Below are 16867 nucleotides of genomic sequence, written 5' to 3'. Positions count from 1 at the left end.
CCCCCCCCCGCAGCAGACCTCGCCACCGGGCCGCCGACCGCGGCGACCATGGTCTCCAAGTCCGACCAACTGCTCATCGTCGTGTCCATCCTAGAAGGTGAGCGGCTTGAGATTTGCTTTTGCAACCGCTGCTTCCTGAATTTTTAGAGTACTGTGTGACCGAGAGTTTGTTAACCTTAAGAATAACCCTGTCATCTTTTCTTTGTGGTCCCAGCGGACTTGTTCAAAGTGTATGCAGTGAAGTCTGTTAGGCAATTGATTTAAAAATCTCTCAAGGGAGTAGGAGAGCTATTAGGGATAAGTGATATTTAGCGTGACTAGTCTTAGCCTTAGAGAATCTAGCAAGACCGATTTCCATCAGAAGCAGCACGTCGATTGCGTTTATGTAAGAGCTGGAAGCGTTCCTGGGAAGCGCGTTTTTGTTCAGCTCTCTCCTAAGTAATGGTATAATAGCATTTGCAAGAATTTTGCCTTCAGTACATGTTTCGGGCAATTTAAGAAGCACTGCAGAGGCCTTTCCCTTTACAAGCCTTGATGAAGGACTAAGAGGACTACAGTTGTTAAGAAGATGCATTATACGTTCCTTAACCGGTTCGCCTCTTGAATGAAGACATTTGCTGGGAACTCTTTGAGTGGCAAGGCATTGCTCTGGGAGTGTAAGCATAAGATAGTCTTGTTCTAAATCTAAAAGCTAAGGGTGTAGCATGGAGAATGCGTCAACAAATAATTCATCAGGGTGTGGAAGAGGGAATGATGAGCTCTGTCTGGGGAAAGTTTACTACAGGAGGAATTTGTCAGGTGAAAAACGGAAGGATGTTACGGGGAAGGGAAGAGCAAGGGTACTTGAGGTATGGAAAAGTAAGGCATGTTTTGCCTTGTTTAAATTCAGTGTGGTTAGAGAGCAGAGGGCAGGAAAATGAAAGACACAGAAGTTGATACAGAAATTGAGGACAGTTTATGACTAGGTTAAATAGGTGTCATCTTGTGTGGGACCAGAGGTATGGCTAAAGTCTCCATCCCGCCCCTGCTCCACACATCCTGGAGGGTATTTTGTGGCCCCATGGCACTTTGGGGGGGGGGGAAGAGGGATAGAGAAAGAAATATTGTGCACTTAATTTTTGAGTTTTGGAACAAGAGAAACTGAATAGAAGCCATAAAGGGCTGTTATTACGGTACATTATTGATTGTTTAAAGATGTAGAACCGAAATCACCTTATTAATGGATTTAAAAAAATTGTTCAGACTTTGAGTTGTTCCCCATGCTGTGAAGAAACAAATATGATATCTTTTCTCTTCAAGAATGTAGAGGTATCTGTACTTGGAGAGATCAAATTAATGTTAAGACACAGTATGTTGGGGTATAATATATTAAAAATATGTGATCTCACCTGTAAAGATAGGTTTAGGGGTGGGGAGGGGCTGATGGCTGAAGTTCCTTGAATAATAAGTAAGCTTTAGATAGGTGAGAACAGAGGAAAGCCATTCCAGGAGATTGTACAACCCAGGCCAACGTGGGCATGAGCATGGTGGCCAGAGGAGGGACGAGGACAGCAACATAACCAGGGTAGGAGGAGGGCAAACATTTAGGAATATTTTGGTAAGGAATGAGCTTGTATAATTAGAGGATCTTGAAAACCAAAGAGTTTAGAATTAATGTTCTAATAAATAGGTAAGCTATATATATTCTTAAATAGGAGAGTGCTTTTCTCAAGTTCAGATTAATGACCCTGTGTAACCAATTTAATGGAAACCTGGAGTCAGGGATATCACTTAGGTTGTTGCCACAAACATACCTAAAACTGGCATGTGAACTGCTCTCCAAACTGTTCCTTCTCTTGTGTTTGTACTGGATTTCCATTCATGGTGACCATGCTGTTGCCCTAAGCCAAGAAGAGCTCCAAGATCTGGGCGTCATCCTCATCTTGCATTCCTCCTCCATCCCTAGCTTCCACTCTGTCCCTAAGTAGGATTGATTTTCTATTCTAAGTGTTAGTAGGAAGTAGGATTGATTTTCTATTCTAAGTGTTAGTAGGTGCTACATAAAAGTTTTTGAATGAATGAGTTTCTATTGTGAGTACCTTGGTTAGGGAAACTCATTACTTAAAAGATTAAGTAATCTTTTTGGTGGATAGTCTGATTCCTAAATATTTTCTTCCTTTCCAGAAACATCTAGACTGTCTCCATTGCTGTGTGGGCATACTCTTTCTGAACTGCAAATCTGATTTTCTTAAAATCCTTTGATGTCCTCAAGGATTATGCCTATACTTACATGCTTATTAAGTACTTAATATAGTATAGATTTTGTTGAGCACTGGTATAGTAATATCTAAAATTGGCGTAATCACATTTTTAACTGTTTAATTCCAATTGTTACTAAGATCATTGCTACTGAAAGCATGAACTAAGGATGGCAGTTTTCACATTACGTATTAGAAATGCAGACTCTCAGGCCCACTGCAGACCTGCTGAACCAGAATCTACATATTAACAGGATCCCTGTACGCATTAATGTTTGAGAAGCACTCATTTATAAATTATAGCTTTCAATTTGATTCATATTTCTTACAAATTATGAAAGCGTATGTGTAAGTATGGGTTAGCAAGGAGTATCAGTATGGTAAGTCAACCACCCTTAACCTATATCAAATCTTAAGAACATATGCTAAGTGATCTTATTTGATTTTTGCATACCTCCAATTAATCTAGATCGTCTTATTCCCTCCAGGTCGCCATTTCCCCAAACGTCCAAAGCATATGCTTGTAGTAGAAGCAAAGTTTGATGGAGAACAGTTGGCTACTGATCCCGTGAACCATACTGACCAGCCAGAATTTGCTACTGAGTTAGCCTGGGAAATTGACAGGAAAGCGCTTCATCAGCACAGGTAGCTGTTATTTTCGATTTAAATTAGTATCTTTAACAGCTCCCTCTTTTTCAGGCTGCTATAAACAAACACAGAACCCAGGTTGAGTACCTTTATTCAAAATTCTTGGGACCAGCAGAGGTTTGATTTTAAATATCTTTGGGTTTTAGAATATTTGCATATACATATGGGCTATCTCAGGGCTGGGACACAAGACTCAACATGAAATTCATTTGTTTCATGTGTACCTTATACATACAGCCTGAAAGTAATTTTACACACTATTCTTAATAATTTCATGCATGACACAAACTTGCGTTAAGTGCTCATGCTTAGAATTTCCTACTTGTGGCTTTATATCGGCACTCAGAATTTGAGATTTTTGGAACATTTCAGGTGAGGGATAGGCAACCTGTAAATTTTATTTCTCTCACTATGTTATCATAATAGCCATATTTATTATATTTTTTTCATGTGTCAGGAAATTTTCAAAATATTTTGTAATACTAAAACATTTCAACAGTAGAGCCACCCTATGAAGTTTATATTATTACTTCCCCAGTATTACTAATATTACAAATGAGGTAACTGAGGCTTCCTAAGAAAATGAGGAGCTTGCCCTAAGTCGGTTCTCTGGATAGCGGTAGAGTACAGTTTTAACCTCTATACCAGTGGTTCTCAATCTTCCTAATGCCGCGAGCCTTTAATACAGTTCTCATGTTGTGGTGACACCCAACCCAAAAATAATTTTATGGTTGGGGGTTAACAACATGAGGAACTGTATTAAAGTGTCAGGGCATTAGGAAGGTTGAGAACCACTGCTCTGTACTATACTTAGCTGTGTGTTTTATTTTGTTTTGTTTGATAATGTGTAAGACAGTAGATACTTTAGAACTGCCTCGATGATGCCTATCAAATATTAAATATGGGTTGAAATTCATTGTCATTTCTTTTAATTCATTTATTTATCTGATTTGCCAAGGATGTATAGAACCGTACCTAATGAAAAGTTGTGAAAGTCATTATATAAAGGACTCTTTCTAAATAATTTGTATTTAATTTTAGACAGGCATATAAAATAGGCTTAAAGTACTGGCATCTTATATTTTTCATGAACTCTTTGATCAGAACAGGCAAGAACAGCAATGCTTTTGTTTATTAAAGAATTGAAAATACATTTTCTTCTGGGAAACATAATCACTTCAATACTTGCTTGTTCTCAGTACTAAATCAAATCAAAATAGAAAGTTAAGGAAAGCAAGGAGAAATTATTGGCTTCTATTACTAGATTAGTGTATAGATTTATTTAGAGGGTGATTAAATTCATAGAGAATATAAAAATGTATTTCCTTTTAGTGTGTCTGAAATAGTTGCTTAGACAAAATCCTGCTGTGAGTTGTTAGGGCCTACATTTGTGATTGTGTTTGCAAGTGAGTTAGTGCCAAGTGGTACCACTCTTGATTGTTGTAGGCTGAGAAAAAATACAGATAAATTAAGTTTATAAGTGATAATTTTGTACTCAGTGCAGTTTCATAGTAATTCCACTAGATAAAAGTGTTGGCAAGATCCTTTCAGCTCAGCGCAAGAGCCAGTATAGAGGCTTTAAACTGAAATTGAGCCTGTGGATCAGGGTTGTGCTTATAGAGCATTGTCATGTGTTACATTATAATATTAACTTAAATTTTAATAGTGGATGATCTTAAGGTATTCCTACATACCATAGAACTACAGGACTATAAGCTTCTATGCGTATTTGCAATTTTATAGCTATAGAACTATAAGCTTTTATGTATATTTGCAATTTGTGTGTAATTTTTGACTTTCAGAAGGTTTTATACATTATAGAAGCTTGAGAAATGTTGACCTAGGTGATGGCTTCTTTAATGAGAGAGACTAAGATTTTGGCATGCTTTGTATATTACTCAGTTAGTATGTAGACAGCATATAGATATAATTAGTACTTCTTGCCAGTGAGTGCTTCATAGAAAATATAGAACAGATATAGCTTACCCAACAAAATTATGATTGTCTTGATAATAGGCAGTTTTTTCAAGACTAATAGAAAGTCGGTTCAGTATTAAACAAAATCCATCTTTGTTTATCACCAATTGTTTTGTTACAGGCTACAGCGTACTCCTATAAAACTCCAGTGTTTTGCCTTAGATCCTGTATCTTCAGCCAAGGAAACTATAGGTTACATTGTTTTGGACTTAAGAACTGCTCAAGAAACAAAACAGGTACTGCCCTTTTGATGTTTTGTTAAGGATTATGGGAGACAGTTGGTAATTTTCAATAGATATCAGATTAATGATAAGGACATGAAACATTGGATGTGGTAGATCATGAACTTGAGCCAATATGGCAGTTTTTAAATTTTATTTTATTTTTATTTTTAATTTTTTTTTAGGGTTGTAATTGTTAATTGTTTGACAGGCCCAGACTGGGTTCAAACCCTCCAGCTCTGGTATATGTGGCTGGTGCCCTAGCCAATGAGCTACAGGTGCCAAGCTGTTTTTAAGTTTTAGTGTATGAATTTGATTTGGAAGATCTCAACCTTTTCATCATTCCTTTGACCAAGAACTATTCATATCTTTCTCAAAGAAGTGTGCCTCTAAGCTCAAACCTGTATCCAACTTGCTGTTTCCTCAAGCTTAACATGTCATGTCCCCGGGCTTCCCTTTCAAAGATGGCTTCTTCCAGCGTTCCCTGTATCAGTGAATGGGCCTCACTCTCCTTCCAGTTACGTAAGTTAGAAATAGAGAAGTCTTCACATTTTCCTTTTCCTTCCTCCATAGCCACCCATTCCAGTTATTGTTTCTCCCCTCGTGATCCATCTACCTATTCGCTCTTCACTGCTGCCACCGCATCGTAAGCCACCGTCATTTCTTACCTTGCTCGTCACAGCGGCCTGGTAACTGATTTCCCTGTGTCCTGCGCCCTGCATTCCTACACTGCAGTCAGACCCAGTGGACTTGGACTTGGACTTGGAGAAACACACTTACTGTTACATAACCAGCAGCCCTTTCCCCTGAAAGAAAGCAACTTAGGATCCTGATTCCTGTGTTAGTGCCTTTTATTACTGAACATGCTGCTTCTTACATCTTTTTAAATATCCTCCAACCTTTTTTTTGCACTTGGTTAATGTAGAAATCTTCCTTCCAGTTTTTCTTGATGTTTTTGGTCACAGTTTTCTTAAGAAAAAGTAAGTAAAAAAAACAAACCCTAACTAATGTCTTCTCTTTTACTTTAAATTCCATTCTTAAATTACGATAAGATTCTATGAAGACAATTTTGTTACTAGTATTTTTGCTTCTGATGGCAGTGATATTTGCAAATGGTTAGTCAGTTCCACCCACTGGTGAGATCATTCAAAAGAAACTGAAGTTTTAAAATAATTTAAAAGAGGACTTGTTTTTTCCCTGTCTTTGGGTACTCATCACCTTTCTGCCCCTAGATCTTATGCTGAGAAAGATGATCCTTCTTTAGTCTTAGACCCTGAACTGAGCAGATTGATTGGGCCCCCGAGGTTTCTCTAACCTGACTTCTTTCCTGCAGTATGTATGTGTCTGGAAGACATTCTGCAGTTGGGGGCAGAGAAGGTAAATCCTCCCGGGAGCAGAGCATCCAAGAAGAAAGCTCACGTCCCTCAGCATTCCCCTTTCTTTATCTAGTCCTTTGGAAGAGAAATGGTTCAAAATGACGTTACTTTTGTGAAAACCAAATGCTGTCTTACTTGCTTTTGTTCACCAGCATAAATATTTGAAATTGGCTAGTCTAATATTTAAAGTTCAAAATAAATTGATTCTTTGTATATAAACACAGAAAAATCCAGATTTATTTTCTGAGTTATATACCAAAAATAGAAATTCTGAGTAGTGAAAAATCTTTCTTTCAGGTTTATACTCAAAATAAGAAAGTATTTTTTATAAGAAATACAGCAACAAAAGCCAAGTGTGGTGGCTCATGCCTATAATCCTGGCACTGTGGGAGGCTGAAGTCGGGGTGGGGGAGATGGCCTGAGCTCAAGAGTTGGAGACCAGCCCCAGCAAAGCAACACCTTGTCTCTACTAAAAATAGAAACACTAGGGTGGGGCTTTTAGCTCAGAGGAGTAGGGTGCTGGCCCCATATGCTGGAGGTGGCGGGTTCAAACCCAGCCCCAGCCAAAAACTCCCCCCCCCACCACAAAAAATAGAAACACTAGCTGGGCATTGTGGAAGACACCTATAATAGTCCCAGCTACTCTGGAGGCTGAGCAAGAGGATCACTTGAGCCCAAAAGTTTGAGGTTGCTGTGAGCTATGATACCTTGGCACTCTACCCAAGACTCTGTCTCAAAAAAAAAAAAAAAAAAATATATATATACACACACACACACACACACATATTTAGCATATTATATATATAGCAACAAGCTAACTAATTCTATTTCACTTTCCAAATACAGCTTGAATATAAAATAGCAGTATATGGTTTTGAGTAGTATAAGCACCACTTAGACTATATCTTTGTGTAACAATGGTCAGAGTAAGAATACTGTTTCTAAGCATTGGAATGATACCCTGGCCCACAGTGGTTCCTACGCTAAATGATACACAGAGCCATGAGATTTTTCAGGGTACTAGAGTTTCTCAGGTTGCTATAGGGGGATAGTCGGGTAATTTAGGACACTTCATTCTGGGAGAAGGCCTTTATTTCAAATCAAATCAAGTACATGGTTCATAATGCAGAACTCTACCAGTAGGCCTTTACTTTAGTATTTTGTTGGTGTTTTTTATTAACACTAACATTTTCTTGTCCTTATTTGATAAACAGAGGACAAAGCAGAAATCTGGTAGGGTAAGACAGTATAATAAAAAATGTGAAACAGTAGAGGTTAAGGAGACAGAAAATTTATAGCTTTTTTTGGTTTAAGGGATGAAGTGAGATTGGGTGTATAAAGCCACAGGAAGAAAGGAATATATTGTATTCTTTCCTTTAATATTTTACCTATTGAAGCATAGGAATGGAAGAAAATGAGATAATCTAAACTTTTACTTAGTTTTTCAACTGATGACTTCCTAAGCAGGATTAATTTCTTTTGAGGAAAAGGGGGAAGAAGAATGTTTTAAGAGAAAATGCTGAAAAACTGCAGGAAGTTTATTTAGAACCTTACAGAACATTTCCCAGTGCATGTTTTTCCCATTAACTATTAAGATCTGTTGTTGTTATTGTCTAGGCACCGAAATGGTACCAGTTGCTGAGTAATAAATACACCAAGTTCAAGTCTGAGATACAGATAAGCATTGCTTTGGAAACAGACACAAAGGCGCCAGTGGATAGTTTTAAAGCCAAAGGGGCCCCCCCTCGAGATGGAAAAGGTTTGTGCATCATCTCTAAAGACCTTCCCTGATAAGTTGCACCTTTTACCTAGACCTTTAGGAGTGGGACTATGTTATAAAGTGATACATGTAGGAATGTAAACTGATGTGGGGGTGTCCAGCGTGTAGCCCTGCAGGCCACATGTTTATTTTTGTGAGGACTCTTTTTTTATCTGGGATGTTAGATACCACGGAAAGTATAATGGTTTATGGTGGACTGCGCAGTAGTTTAATTATGTTTTCTCTGTAAAGTACCTGCTGGCTTGTCTGGACTTGACCCCAGGGACATTGTGGCAGTGCTGAACGAGGAGGGAGGCTACCATCAGATTGGACCAGCAGAGTATTGTACTGACTCCTTCGTTATGTCGGTTACCATCGCATTTGCCACCCAGTTGGAGCAGGTGAGACTGTCCGAGCTGCTGCTTAATATGTCACTCTGGTTGCAGGGAAAGCCACGTGTCCATTGTTTTTTTATTTACTTACCACATCAGAATATTCTTGTCCACATGTCAGATAATTAGGAGTCTACTCTGTTTTTACTGTGTTGTTCATGTATTTGCAGAGCATTCCAAACTGCCATTTTATTTTTTTCTCTTTTTTAGGGAGGCATAATTGTTAATATTTGTTGATCCCTTACTTCGTGCTATGTTCTGTTCAGTAGGCATTGTGCTAACTACTTAGCGTATGTTGCAGTTAATCCTACCACAACTTTAGAGGTTCATCATTTTTGATGTAGGCAGGAGGAAACCAAATCTTAGAAAGATTTTACAGCTAGTATATGGCCAGGTGTTTCAGACTATACAGTCACCTTTTAAACTCTTATTATTCCCATATTATGCCCTCTTGCCTTTTAAGACATTTAGAGTAAGATAGATTTGAGTTAAAATCTCATTCTCGGTATTTAGTAGCTCCTTTAACTTAGGCATGTTAAATAACCTTTCTGAGGCTTCATTGTGTAAGTGTACGATAACGCTGTGCAGATGTGCGTGAGCACTGAGATAGTATTAGTAAAGTGCCTACCATGTGTGTATAAGAAGCTGCATTTATTTGTATGGTTAAGGCTTTTTATGTTATTTATTGAGCTCGTAACTGAAACTAATATAGTTCTTGGGGCTAACTACTCTTCAGTTTAGTTTAATAACAACAGAGATGGACATCTGGCAGCCTGTTTACTCTCTCCACAAAAAATAAAGCCTAATAGATTCCTCAAAGAGTTAAACATCATCTAGCTATTCTATTCCTAGGTATACCCCAACATTTTGAAAACAGGTATTTAAATGAAAACTTGTATATGAATGTTCATAGCAGCACTGTTTAGGGAAGCCAAGAAGTAGAAGCTACCCAGCTGTTCATCAGCAGATGAATGGATAAGCACTATGTGATGCACCCACACGGTGGAATGTTACTCAGTTATACAAGGAAGGCAGTGCTGATACACTCTGCAACATGGATGAGTGTTGAAAACATGCTGAGTGAATGAAGCCAGGTACAAAACACTGCATACTATATGATGCCATTTATATAGAATGTCCAGAATAGGTAAAAATCCATGCAGTCAGAAGGGGGATTTGGGGTTTTCAGGACTTGAAAGCAGGAGAGAATAGTAGACCTGGTTGCTTAATGATCACTTGTTTCTGTTTGGGATAAAACTAGCCATTTAGTTTTTATTTTCTCAACCTAGTCAAAGGCAACGTGAGAAAGCATCTTGCAATAAACAAACCTACAAATTTTCAGATGCAGATCAGTGACTTTGTAGATATTATTATAAATTAGAATGGAGGAATGAATATGGAGTAAGAAGACGGCATGGTGATATTCTTGCTTCCTTTGTTAAATTCTGAAGGGTAGAAACAACCATCATCTCTAAATTCCAAGATACTAAAGGATTTTTAAAAGAATCTCTTCATAGTGGGAATTATTAAAATTAAATATACTGTGAAATGTATAAGGATCATCTTTATTTCTTAACATTTTTGTTGCTTTCTGATTATGGCAGGAAGTAAAGGAAAACAAGTCTTCTCTAGTTAAACTATTAGAGAGAATCACTATTAAGGGCGGTGTATTTCCCCGTTCTCAGATCACAGCTGCTACCCGTGTACTGGCTGCTGTTGTAGTGTTGAACATGTATTATCTCTCTTAATCCTTCCAACAACCCTCACAGAAATGAAGGCACAGGACAATTACATAATTTTCCAAAGTTTGATATCAAGACATGGATTAAACTGGAGTTGGTTGGGGTCTGACTAGAATTTGTACTTTCAACAATTAACAGTATATAGGAATTCCTCTCTTTCTCTATAGATAGTAAAGACTATATGATTAAAATATACTCAAACATAAATTCATTTTCAAGCATTATGTCTATTATATGTCCCTTACTGTGCTATTATCTAAGGGATTAGCACTTTTATTTTTATAAACCATGCAAGCTGTCCTGTAACTTTTATTTTTAACCGGCAGTTCATACCAGTGTATCATTTGGTAGCCATACCGTAAAGTAACTATTGAATGTGCTCAGTTTATTGTGTAACAGTGTTCTAGTGAACATGCAATTTCTATTAGAAGGTATTTGATAAGAATTCCATCTCTTAGTCACATGTGCCTGTGAAACTAGCAGCTCTGAGAAGTAACAGTATTTTTTTGCAACTTTTGAACTTATAGGTCTATAAATTTTGACAGAGTAGCTAAAATTCTTTTTTATCAAAATTTTGGTGTATTAAACAACCTTGATTAATTTTTTTAACCTTTTTCTTATTTATAAGTAAAGCCTCCAATGGCAAAGGAAGAATAAGATGAAATAAAGTATGTGAAAATAAGGAAAGACAGTTTAAAATAGTTGACCCCTTTCCTCTAAAAATAACTTTCATTTATCTTTCATGGACCAGTTGAATAGAGTGAAAACTTTAGAACAAAAAATGTCTTTTAGTCTCTTTGTGCTTTTCTAAGACAACTCCTTAAAAAATGAATCAAACTAGTAATTTGGCAAAGATTTAAAAATTGTATTTGGTTAATTTTAAGACATCAAATACAAAATTATCAACATTTTAGTAAATAAAATTTGGGGGTGCATGCAGCGTATTTGTTGGTTTAGAAAGTAATACTCTTCTCTTTTTCTTCACATGTTTAGTTAATTCCATGTACTATGAAACTTCCAGAAAGACAGCCTGAATTTTTCTTTTACTACTCTTTACTGGGAAATGATGTTACAAATGAACCATTCAATGATTTGATCAACCCAAACTTTGAGCCAGAAAGAGCGTCTGTTCGCATACGTAGCAATGTAGAAGTTCTGCGTGTTTACCTGGCTCTTCAGTCTAAACTGCAGGTAAGTCTACAGAAATGTATTTATTTATTTATTTATTTTGTAGAGACAGAGTCTCACTCTATTGTCTTAGGTAGAGTGCTGTGGCATCACACAGCTCACAGCAACCTCCAACTCCTTGGCCTAGGCAATTCTCTTGCCTCAGCCTCCCGAGTAGCTGGGACTATAGGCGCCCGTCACAATGCCCAGCTATTTTTTTGTTGCAGTTTAAACCCACCACCCTTGGTATATGGGGCTGGCGCCCTACTCACTGAGGCACAGGCACCGCCCCTGAAAATTGTTTTTAATAGGAAATAATTTTTTAAACATTAGTACCTTAACTAAAGTTTATTACCTAAAGTCTGTCCTATTTTAGTAGTAGAGGTCATCTTTCTGTCATATTTTTTAATTTTTTAGGTATTGAGTTACAAAGTCATTGGCATTAAAGTTAATTCAGATTTTAGTAGATAATACCTCCCTCTCTTTATCTGGTTATTGAGCAAAGAGGTATATCAGTTATCAGTCCTTTATAATAAAAAATTATACCTCAAACTAAGAGCTGTAGGCACAGGCCAAGTTTAATTATTGCTAGTGGAGATGGTAGATGTAAGCACACAAATCACACTTTGATGTCAGAATTTATGTACTTTACTGCTATTAAAAACAAAGAGATAAGACAACTTTCTAAAATCGGTCCTTGAGTACTTTTTGTGAACTCTTTTTAAATTGGACTTTATTTAAAAATAAATTTTGGTGGCCAAGTGAGGTGGCTTACATCTGTAATCCTAGCACTCTGGGAGGCCAAGGCGAGTGGATTACCTGAGCTCACGAGTTTGAGACCAGCCTGAGCAAGAGTGAGACCCCATCTCTAAATAATAGCTGGGCATTGTGGGCACCTATGGTTCCAGCTTTTTGGGAGGCTTAGTCAAGAGAATTGCTTAAGCCCAAAAGTTTGAGTTTGCTGTGAGCTGTGACACCACAGCAATCTACCAAGGGCGACAGAGTGAGACTCTGTCTCAAATTAAAAAAAAAAAGAATTTTGCCTATGAAAATTACTCTTCTATCTTTTATGACAATAGATTTTGATCAAAATGAGATGGGGTAGTGATATATAGGGTTAGATAGTCATTTGTTTAACATAACTTCAGTAATTAGACTTGCTTTTGGGGCAAGAGATGAAAAGGGGCATTAAGAAATTTTAGTAGTGGCTTGGTACCTGTAGCTCAAGAGGATAAGATGCCAGCCACATACACCAGAGCTGGCGGGTTTGAATCCAGTGTGGGCCTGCCAAACAGTGACAACTACAACCAAAAAATAGCTGGGCATTGTGGCGAGTGCCTGTAATTCTAGCTACTTGGGAGGCTGAGGCAAGAGAATCGCTTTAGCCCAGGAGTTGGAGGTTGGTATGAGCTGTGATGCAATGGCACTCTACCCAGGGTGACAGCTTGAGGCTCTGTCTCAAAAAAAAAAAAAGAAAGAAATTTTAGTAGAACTGAATTTTAAGGATGGTTCTGCCAAAGTCAAGATATTGAGAAAACTGAAGATGAAATGCAGGAAAAAGCAGTTTGAATTTCATTCTGTATCTAAGATGTCAATCCTAACCAAAAGTATACCCCTTTTGGTTCGTTTCTAATGGAGGACATTTAAGTCATAAAAATACTGGTTCTTCAGCCCATTATTACACCTAATGTCAGGACAGAGTTACAAGTTTTTTAACTATGTCACTGCTGATAGTAAAGCTAAATATATTTTTTATATAGTGGTTGCTTATTGTACACAGAAATGCTCACCTGCTATGTTGATGCACAGTACCGTATTTACATGTTAGTATAGTAAAGGAAAAGAGTAATTATGTAACATATACCTGGAACAGTTTATTCTTTTTATGTAGGTGTCAAAATATGGTAATAGTGAACTTAATTAGCTGTCAGTGATTAACAGTACATCCACCCGAGAAGTAAATAACAGTGGATGGTTTACCGCCCTTACCAATTTACAAAAGGTAAATTGTTTTACCTTTTACTATTAAACACTCTTTTTTTTTAAAAGAGCTAGAGTCTCACTCTGTCACCCTGGGTAGATTACCACCAAGGAGTCATTAGAGCGCACAGCAATGTCAAACTCTAGGGCATAAGCCTCCTGAATAGCTGAGACTGGAGGCATGCACCCACACTCAGCTGGTTTTCTGTGTTTAGTAGAGACGGGGGTCTCACTCTTGCTCAGGCTAGTCTTGAACTCCTGAGCTCAAGCTGTCCATCCTTCTTGGCCTCTCAGAGTGCTAGGATAACAGGTGTGAACCACTGCCCCCAGGCAAACACTCTTTTTATATATAGAAAGTCTGAAAAGCAAGAAAAGGGGGAAGCACCCAAGATATTTTATGAGTGAATAAAAGAAAATGAGTTGAGGTTTTTAAACTCCAAATTGTGGTTGATCCACTGGCTTATTTTTTAGAACTGTCTTTAAGTTAGTATTAAAATGGAAATAGAAAAATGCTTACTTGTCTTTTCATGAATCCATCATTTTATTATATAATTTGTATATGGAAAGTAGGATAGTAAAATAGAGTAACCATAGTTCACCAAAGAGACAGGATAAAGGGTGATTACATGTAATTATATGATGAAAAAGAAGTACTAGCTGTTAGTAAACTTTGTTTTTTATCACTGGTTTTAACGATTATTAGTCACTGCAGGTCAATGAGGTAACCTGTACTAATATTTTCTTTCTGTGAATCATTTTATGACTTTTATTAAATTTATGGTGTGTAGGAGAGAGAAGGAAGGATAAAGCTCCGTTTCGATTTTTCCTTTCACATTAGATCCATCTCTGCTGTGGAGACCAGTCACTTGGGAGTACAGAAGTACCTTTAACTGGATTACTGAAAAAGGGCAGTACAGAGATCAACCACCACCCAGTCACAGTCGAGGGTGCGTTTACCCTTGACCCTCCAAACCGAGCCAAACAAAAGCTTGCACCTATTCCTGTGGAGCTGGCTCCAACTGTGGGAGTGTCTGTGGCTCTGCAGAGGGAAGGCATGGACTCCCAGGCAAGTAGTGGCCTCCTTCTGTTCCCCAGCCTCTCTACGCTCACTCGCGATTGCTCCCAAAAATGGAACTTCAGTAGAGTTACCTGGCATAAGAATACATTTATTATTCTTAATTGGTAGGCTACATTATATGATGCCTTCTTTCTGAAAAGACTTCTAAAACGTGGTATGGCTTCCACTTCTGTGGTTTATGAGTGACTACCCATAGCCCCCTTAGCCTTGGGAGTAGGCGTCTACTGTAGAGTCCACTATTCTGCTACCAGAGAACCTCCCGACTCACTGTCCATGATTATGACAGAAAAGGAACTCCAGTAAAGGGAACATTCTTAGCCTAGTTTCTGGGTATCTTCACGTAATGCTCTCCCTTCTGGTTGACACAGCCTGAACTAAAATAACATTCTCAGCTCATTAATGCTTTGTAGTCCTTATGTTCGTTAGGCAGTTTTGTAACAGAGATGGGCATTTATTTGAATGTATATGTTTTTTAATTGTATCTATTTTTAGAATCAACTTTGTCTTGTTCAAAGAGTTTATCTTTATGTAGATTTTTAATTCAAGATAGAAAAGTTAGTGTTTAAAAAATATATATGCATATATTTTTAGAGGGGAGTGGAGTAAAAGAGAGAAAGAAAAGCATACTAGACATTGGTTTTTTTCTTTATAGGAGTATAGTCCTCCATTGTACTGCCTTGGTAGGAATAACTATTCCCGGGGACACCTATGCCTGACTTCTTTTCTCAACTATCCCTTCTTACCCATTAGGATGCATTTTGGTACTCAGCTCTGGATATCATATTTCCTTCCTGTTCATCTTCCTTTTTCTGGTCCTAAATGCTATAAGAAAATTTGCAAATTATGAAGAAAAAATAGACTAGGAATATCCAAACTGGGAAAGGAAACTTATATTTTAAAAAACAACGCCAAGTTTTTTGCTTAATTGTGAAGGAAAGTTCTTTGCAAATTATACTTTATTTAAAAATTGTTTTTAGTCTTTAATTGAATTAAAGACCCAGAATGAACATGAGACAGAGCATTCAAAGAAGAGAGTTTTAACTCCCATAAAGGAGAAGACACTTACTGAGCCAAAATCACCAAGCATGTCCCCTGTTCCGCCTCACAACCAGTCACCTCCAACAAAAGATGATGCCACAGAAAGCGAAGTGGAAAGCTTACAGTATGATAAGGACACCCGACAGAATCCAAAAGGTAAGATGTTCTCTCACGCATCTTTTAGGTGTTGCATTTTGCAGCCATCTAATAAATGACTCGGGGAACTTTCATGGCTTGTAAGTAAAAATTGTGGGTTTTTTAAGAATCAATAATGTATGGTGATATAAAAAATTTGCATTTAAAGTCATTTCAGTATATCTGGCTACATAATGGAATTTTCTTAATTAAGATGAGAAATTTTTTTTTTAACTTTCACATTAGAAATATCCTATTTAAAAGAAATTAAAGAATATAGTTCTTTTAAATTATTAAACTCTTATATCTTAAATTCATCAAAATTTCTGAGAAAAGAACTGTTAAGTGATCCTTATACTAAACTTACAATAATCATTTTTGGCCTAAGGTTAAGAGTCTGAGAATTCATGTTTATCTAGTTTTATAAAAGATTTTCACTCATTGCTTACGAATCTATAGTTAGTAGTACTTTAAGTAGTTACTAGTGGATTAGGAGTTAGAAATTTTTGGTGTAAGTTATGTCTCTGTCACTGAGTAGCTGTATGACTTGGGCCCCTCACTAAACATCCCTGGTCTCTAATAGGGTTGGAATAAGGGTTAAAGCCTTGGTCATTTCAGACAAGTCACTTTTAAGATATTTGTGCCTTAATTCATATGTTCATAAGACAAAATTCCTTGCTTGAAAGTAAATGAGATGATAACTTTAAATTATCTGAGCAATGTAAGAGAAACTGTTAGACAGTGGAATTATTATTATTATTTTTTAATTTTCTGTTCTTTTTAGCCAGTTCTTCTGTACCTGCTTCACTGGCCCCGCCAGTGCCCACATCCAATGTTTCACAAACAGCTTCAGGACAGAAGATTGCTGTTCCAGCAACATCACATCATTTTTGCTTTTCAATAGACTTAAGGAGTATCCATACCTTGGAAATTGGTTTTCCAATCAACTGTATATTAAGGTGTGATTTGATTTTGTTTCAAAGTTTTATTTTCTGAAGAGAAATGCCATTTCTCTGAGGAGGTATAGAAAGAAAAGGTCACAAAGAAGTTACATTTGTAAACTCAGCGGACTAAAAGGGGGTAAGGCTAATATTCTAATGGCTTTGAACTTAAACCA

At 37.3% G+C, this 16867-nt stretch overlaps 1 protein-coding gene across 2 annotated transcripts in view; it reads left to right on the top strand.

Moving 5' to 3' along the window:
* CEP120 (centrosomal protein 120) overlaps positions 1–16867 on the top strand; it is a 62939-nt gene that overhangs the window by 330 nt on the left and 45742 nt on the right. The window contains exons 2-10 of one of the 2 annotated variants that reach the window (XM_023519168.1): positions 17–97; positions 2726–2882; positions 4984–5098; positions 8077–8218; positions 8471–8619; positions 11346–11543; positions 14338–14565; positions 15555–15771; positions 16535–16709. In XM_023519168.1, coding sequence (XP_023374936.1) covers positions 49–97; positions 2726–2882; positions 4984–5098; positions 8077–8218; positions 8471–8619; positions 11346–11543; positions 14338–14565; positions 15555–15771; positions 16535–16709 — 1430 coding nt within the window. In that variant the 5' untranslated portion in view covers positions 17–48. Of the gene's footprint in view, positions 1–13; positions 98–2725; positions 2883–4983; positions 5099–8076; positions 8219–8470; positions 8620–11345; positions 11544–14337; positions 14566–15554; positions 15772–16534; positions 16710–16867 lie in introns of both variants that reach the window. The other variant, XM_023519169.1, reaches the window with a different exon arrangement.

Source organism: Otolemur garnettii, unplaced genomic scaffold (assembly GCF_000181295.1).
Source record: "Otolemur garnettii isolate 467f Iridium unplaced genomic scaffold, OtoGar3 scaffold00160, whole genome shotgun sequence".
In the NCBI taxonomy this organism is placed as follows: Eukaryota; Metazoa; Chordata; class Mammalia; order Primates; family Galagidae; genus Otolemur; species Otolemur garnettii.
This window is presented reverse-complemented; position numbering and strand designations above follow the sequence as displayed.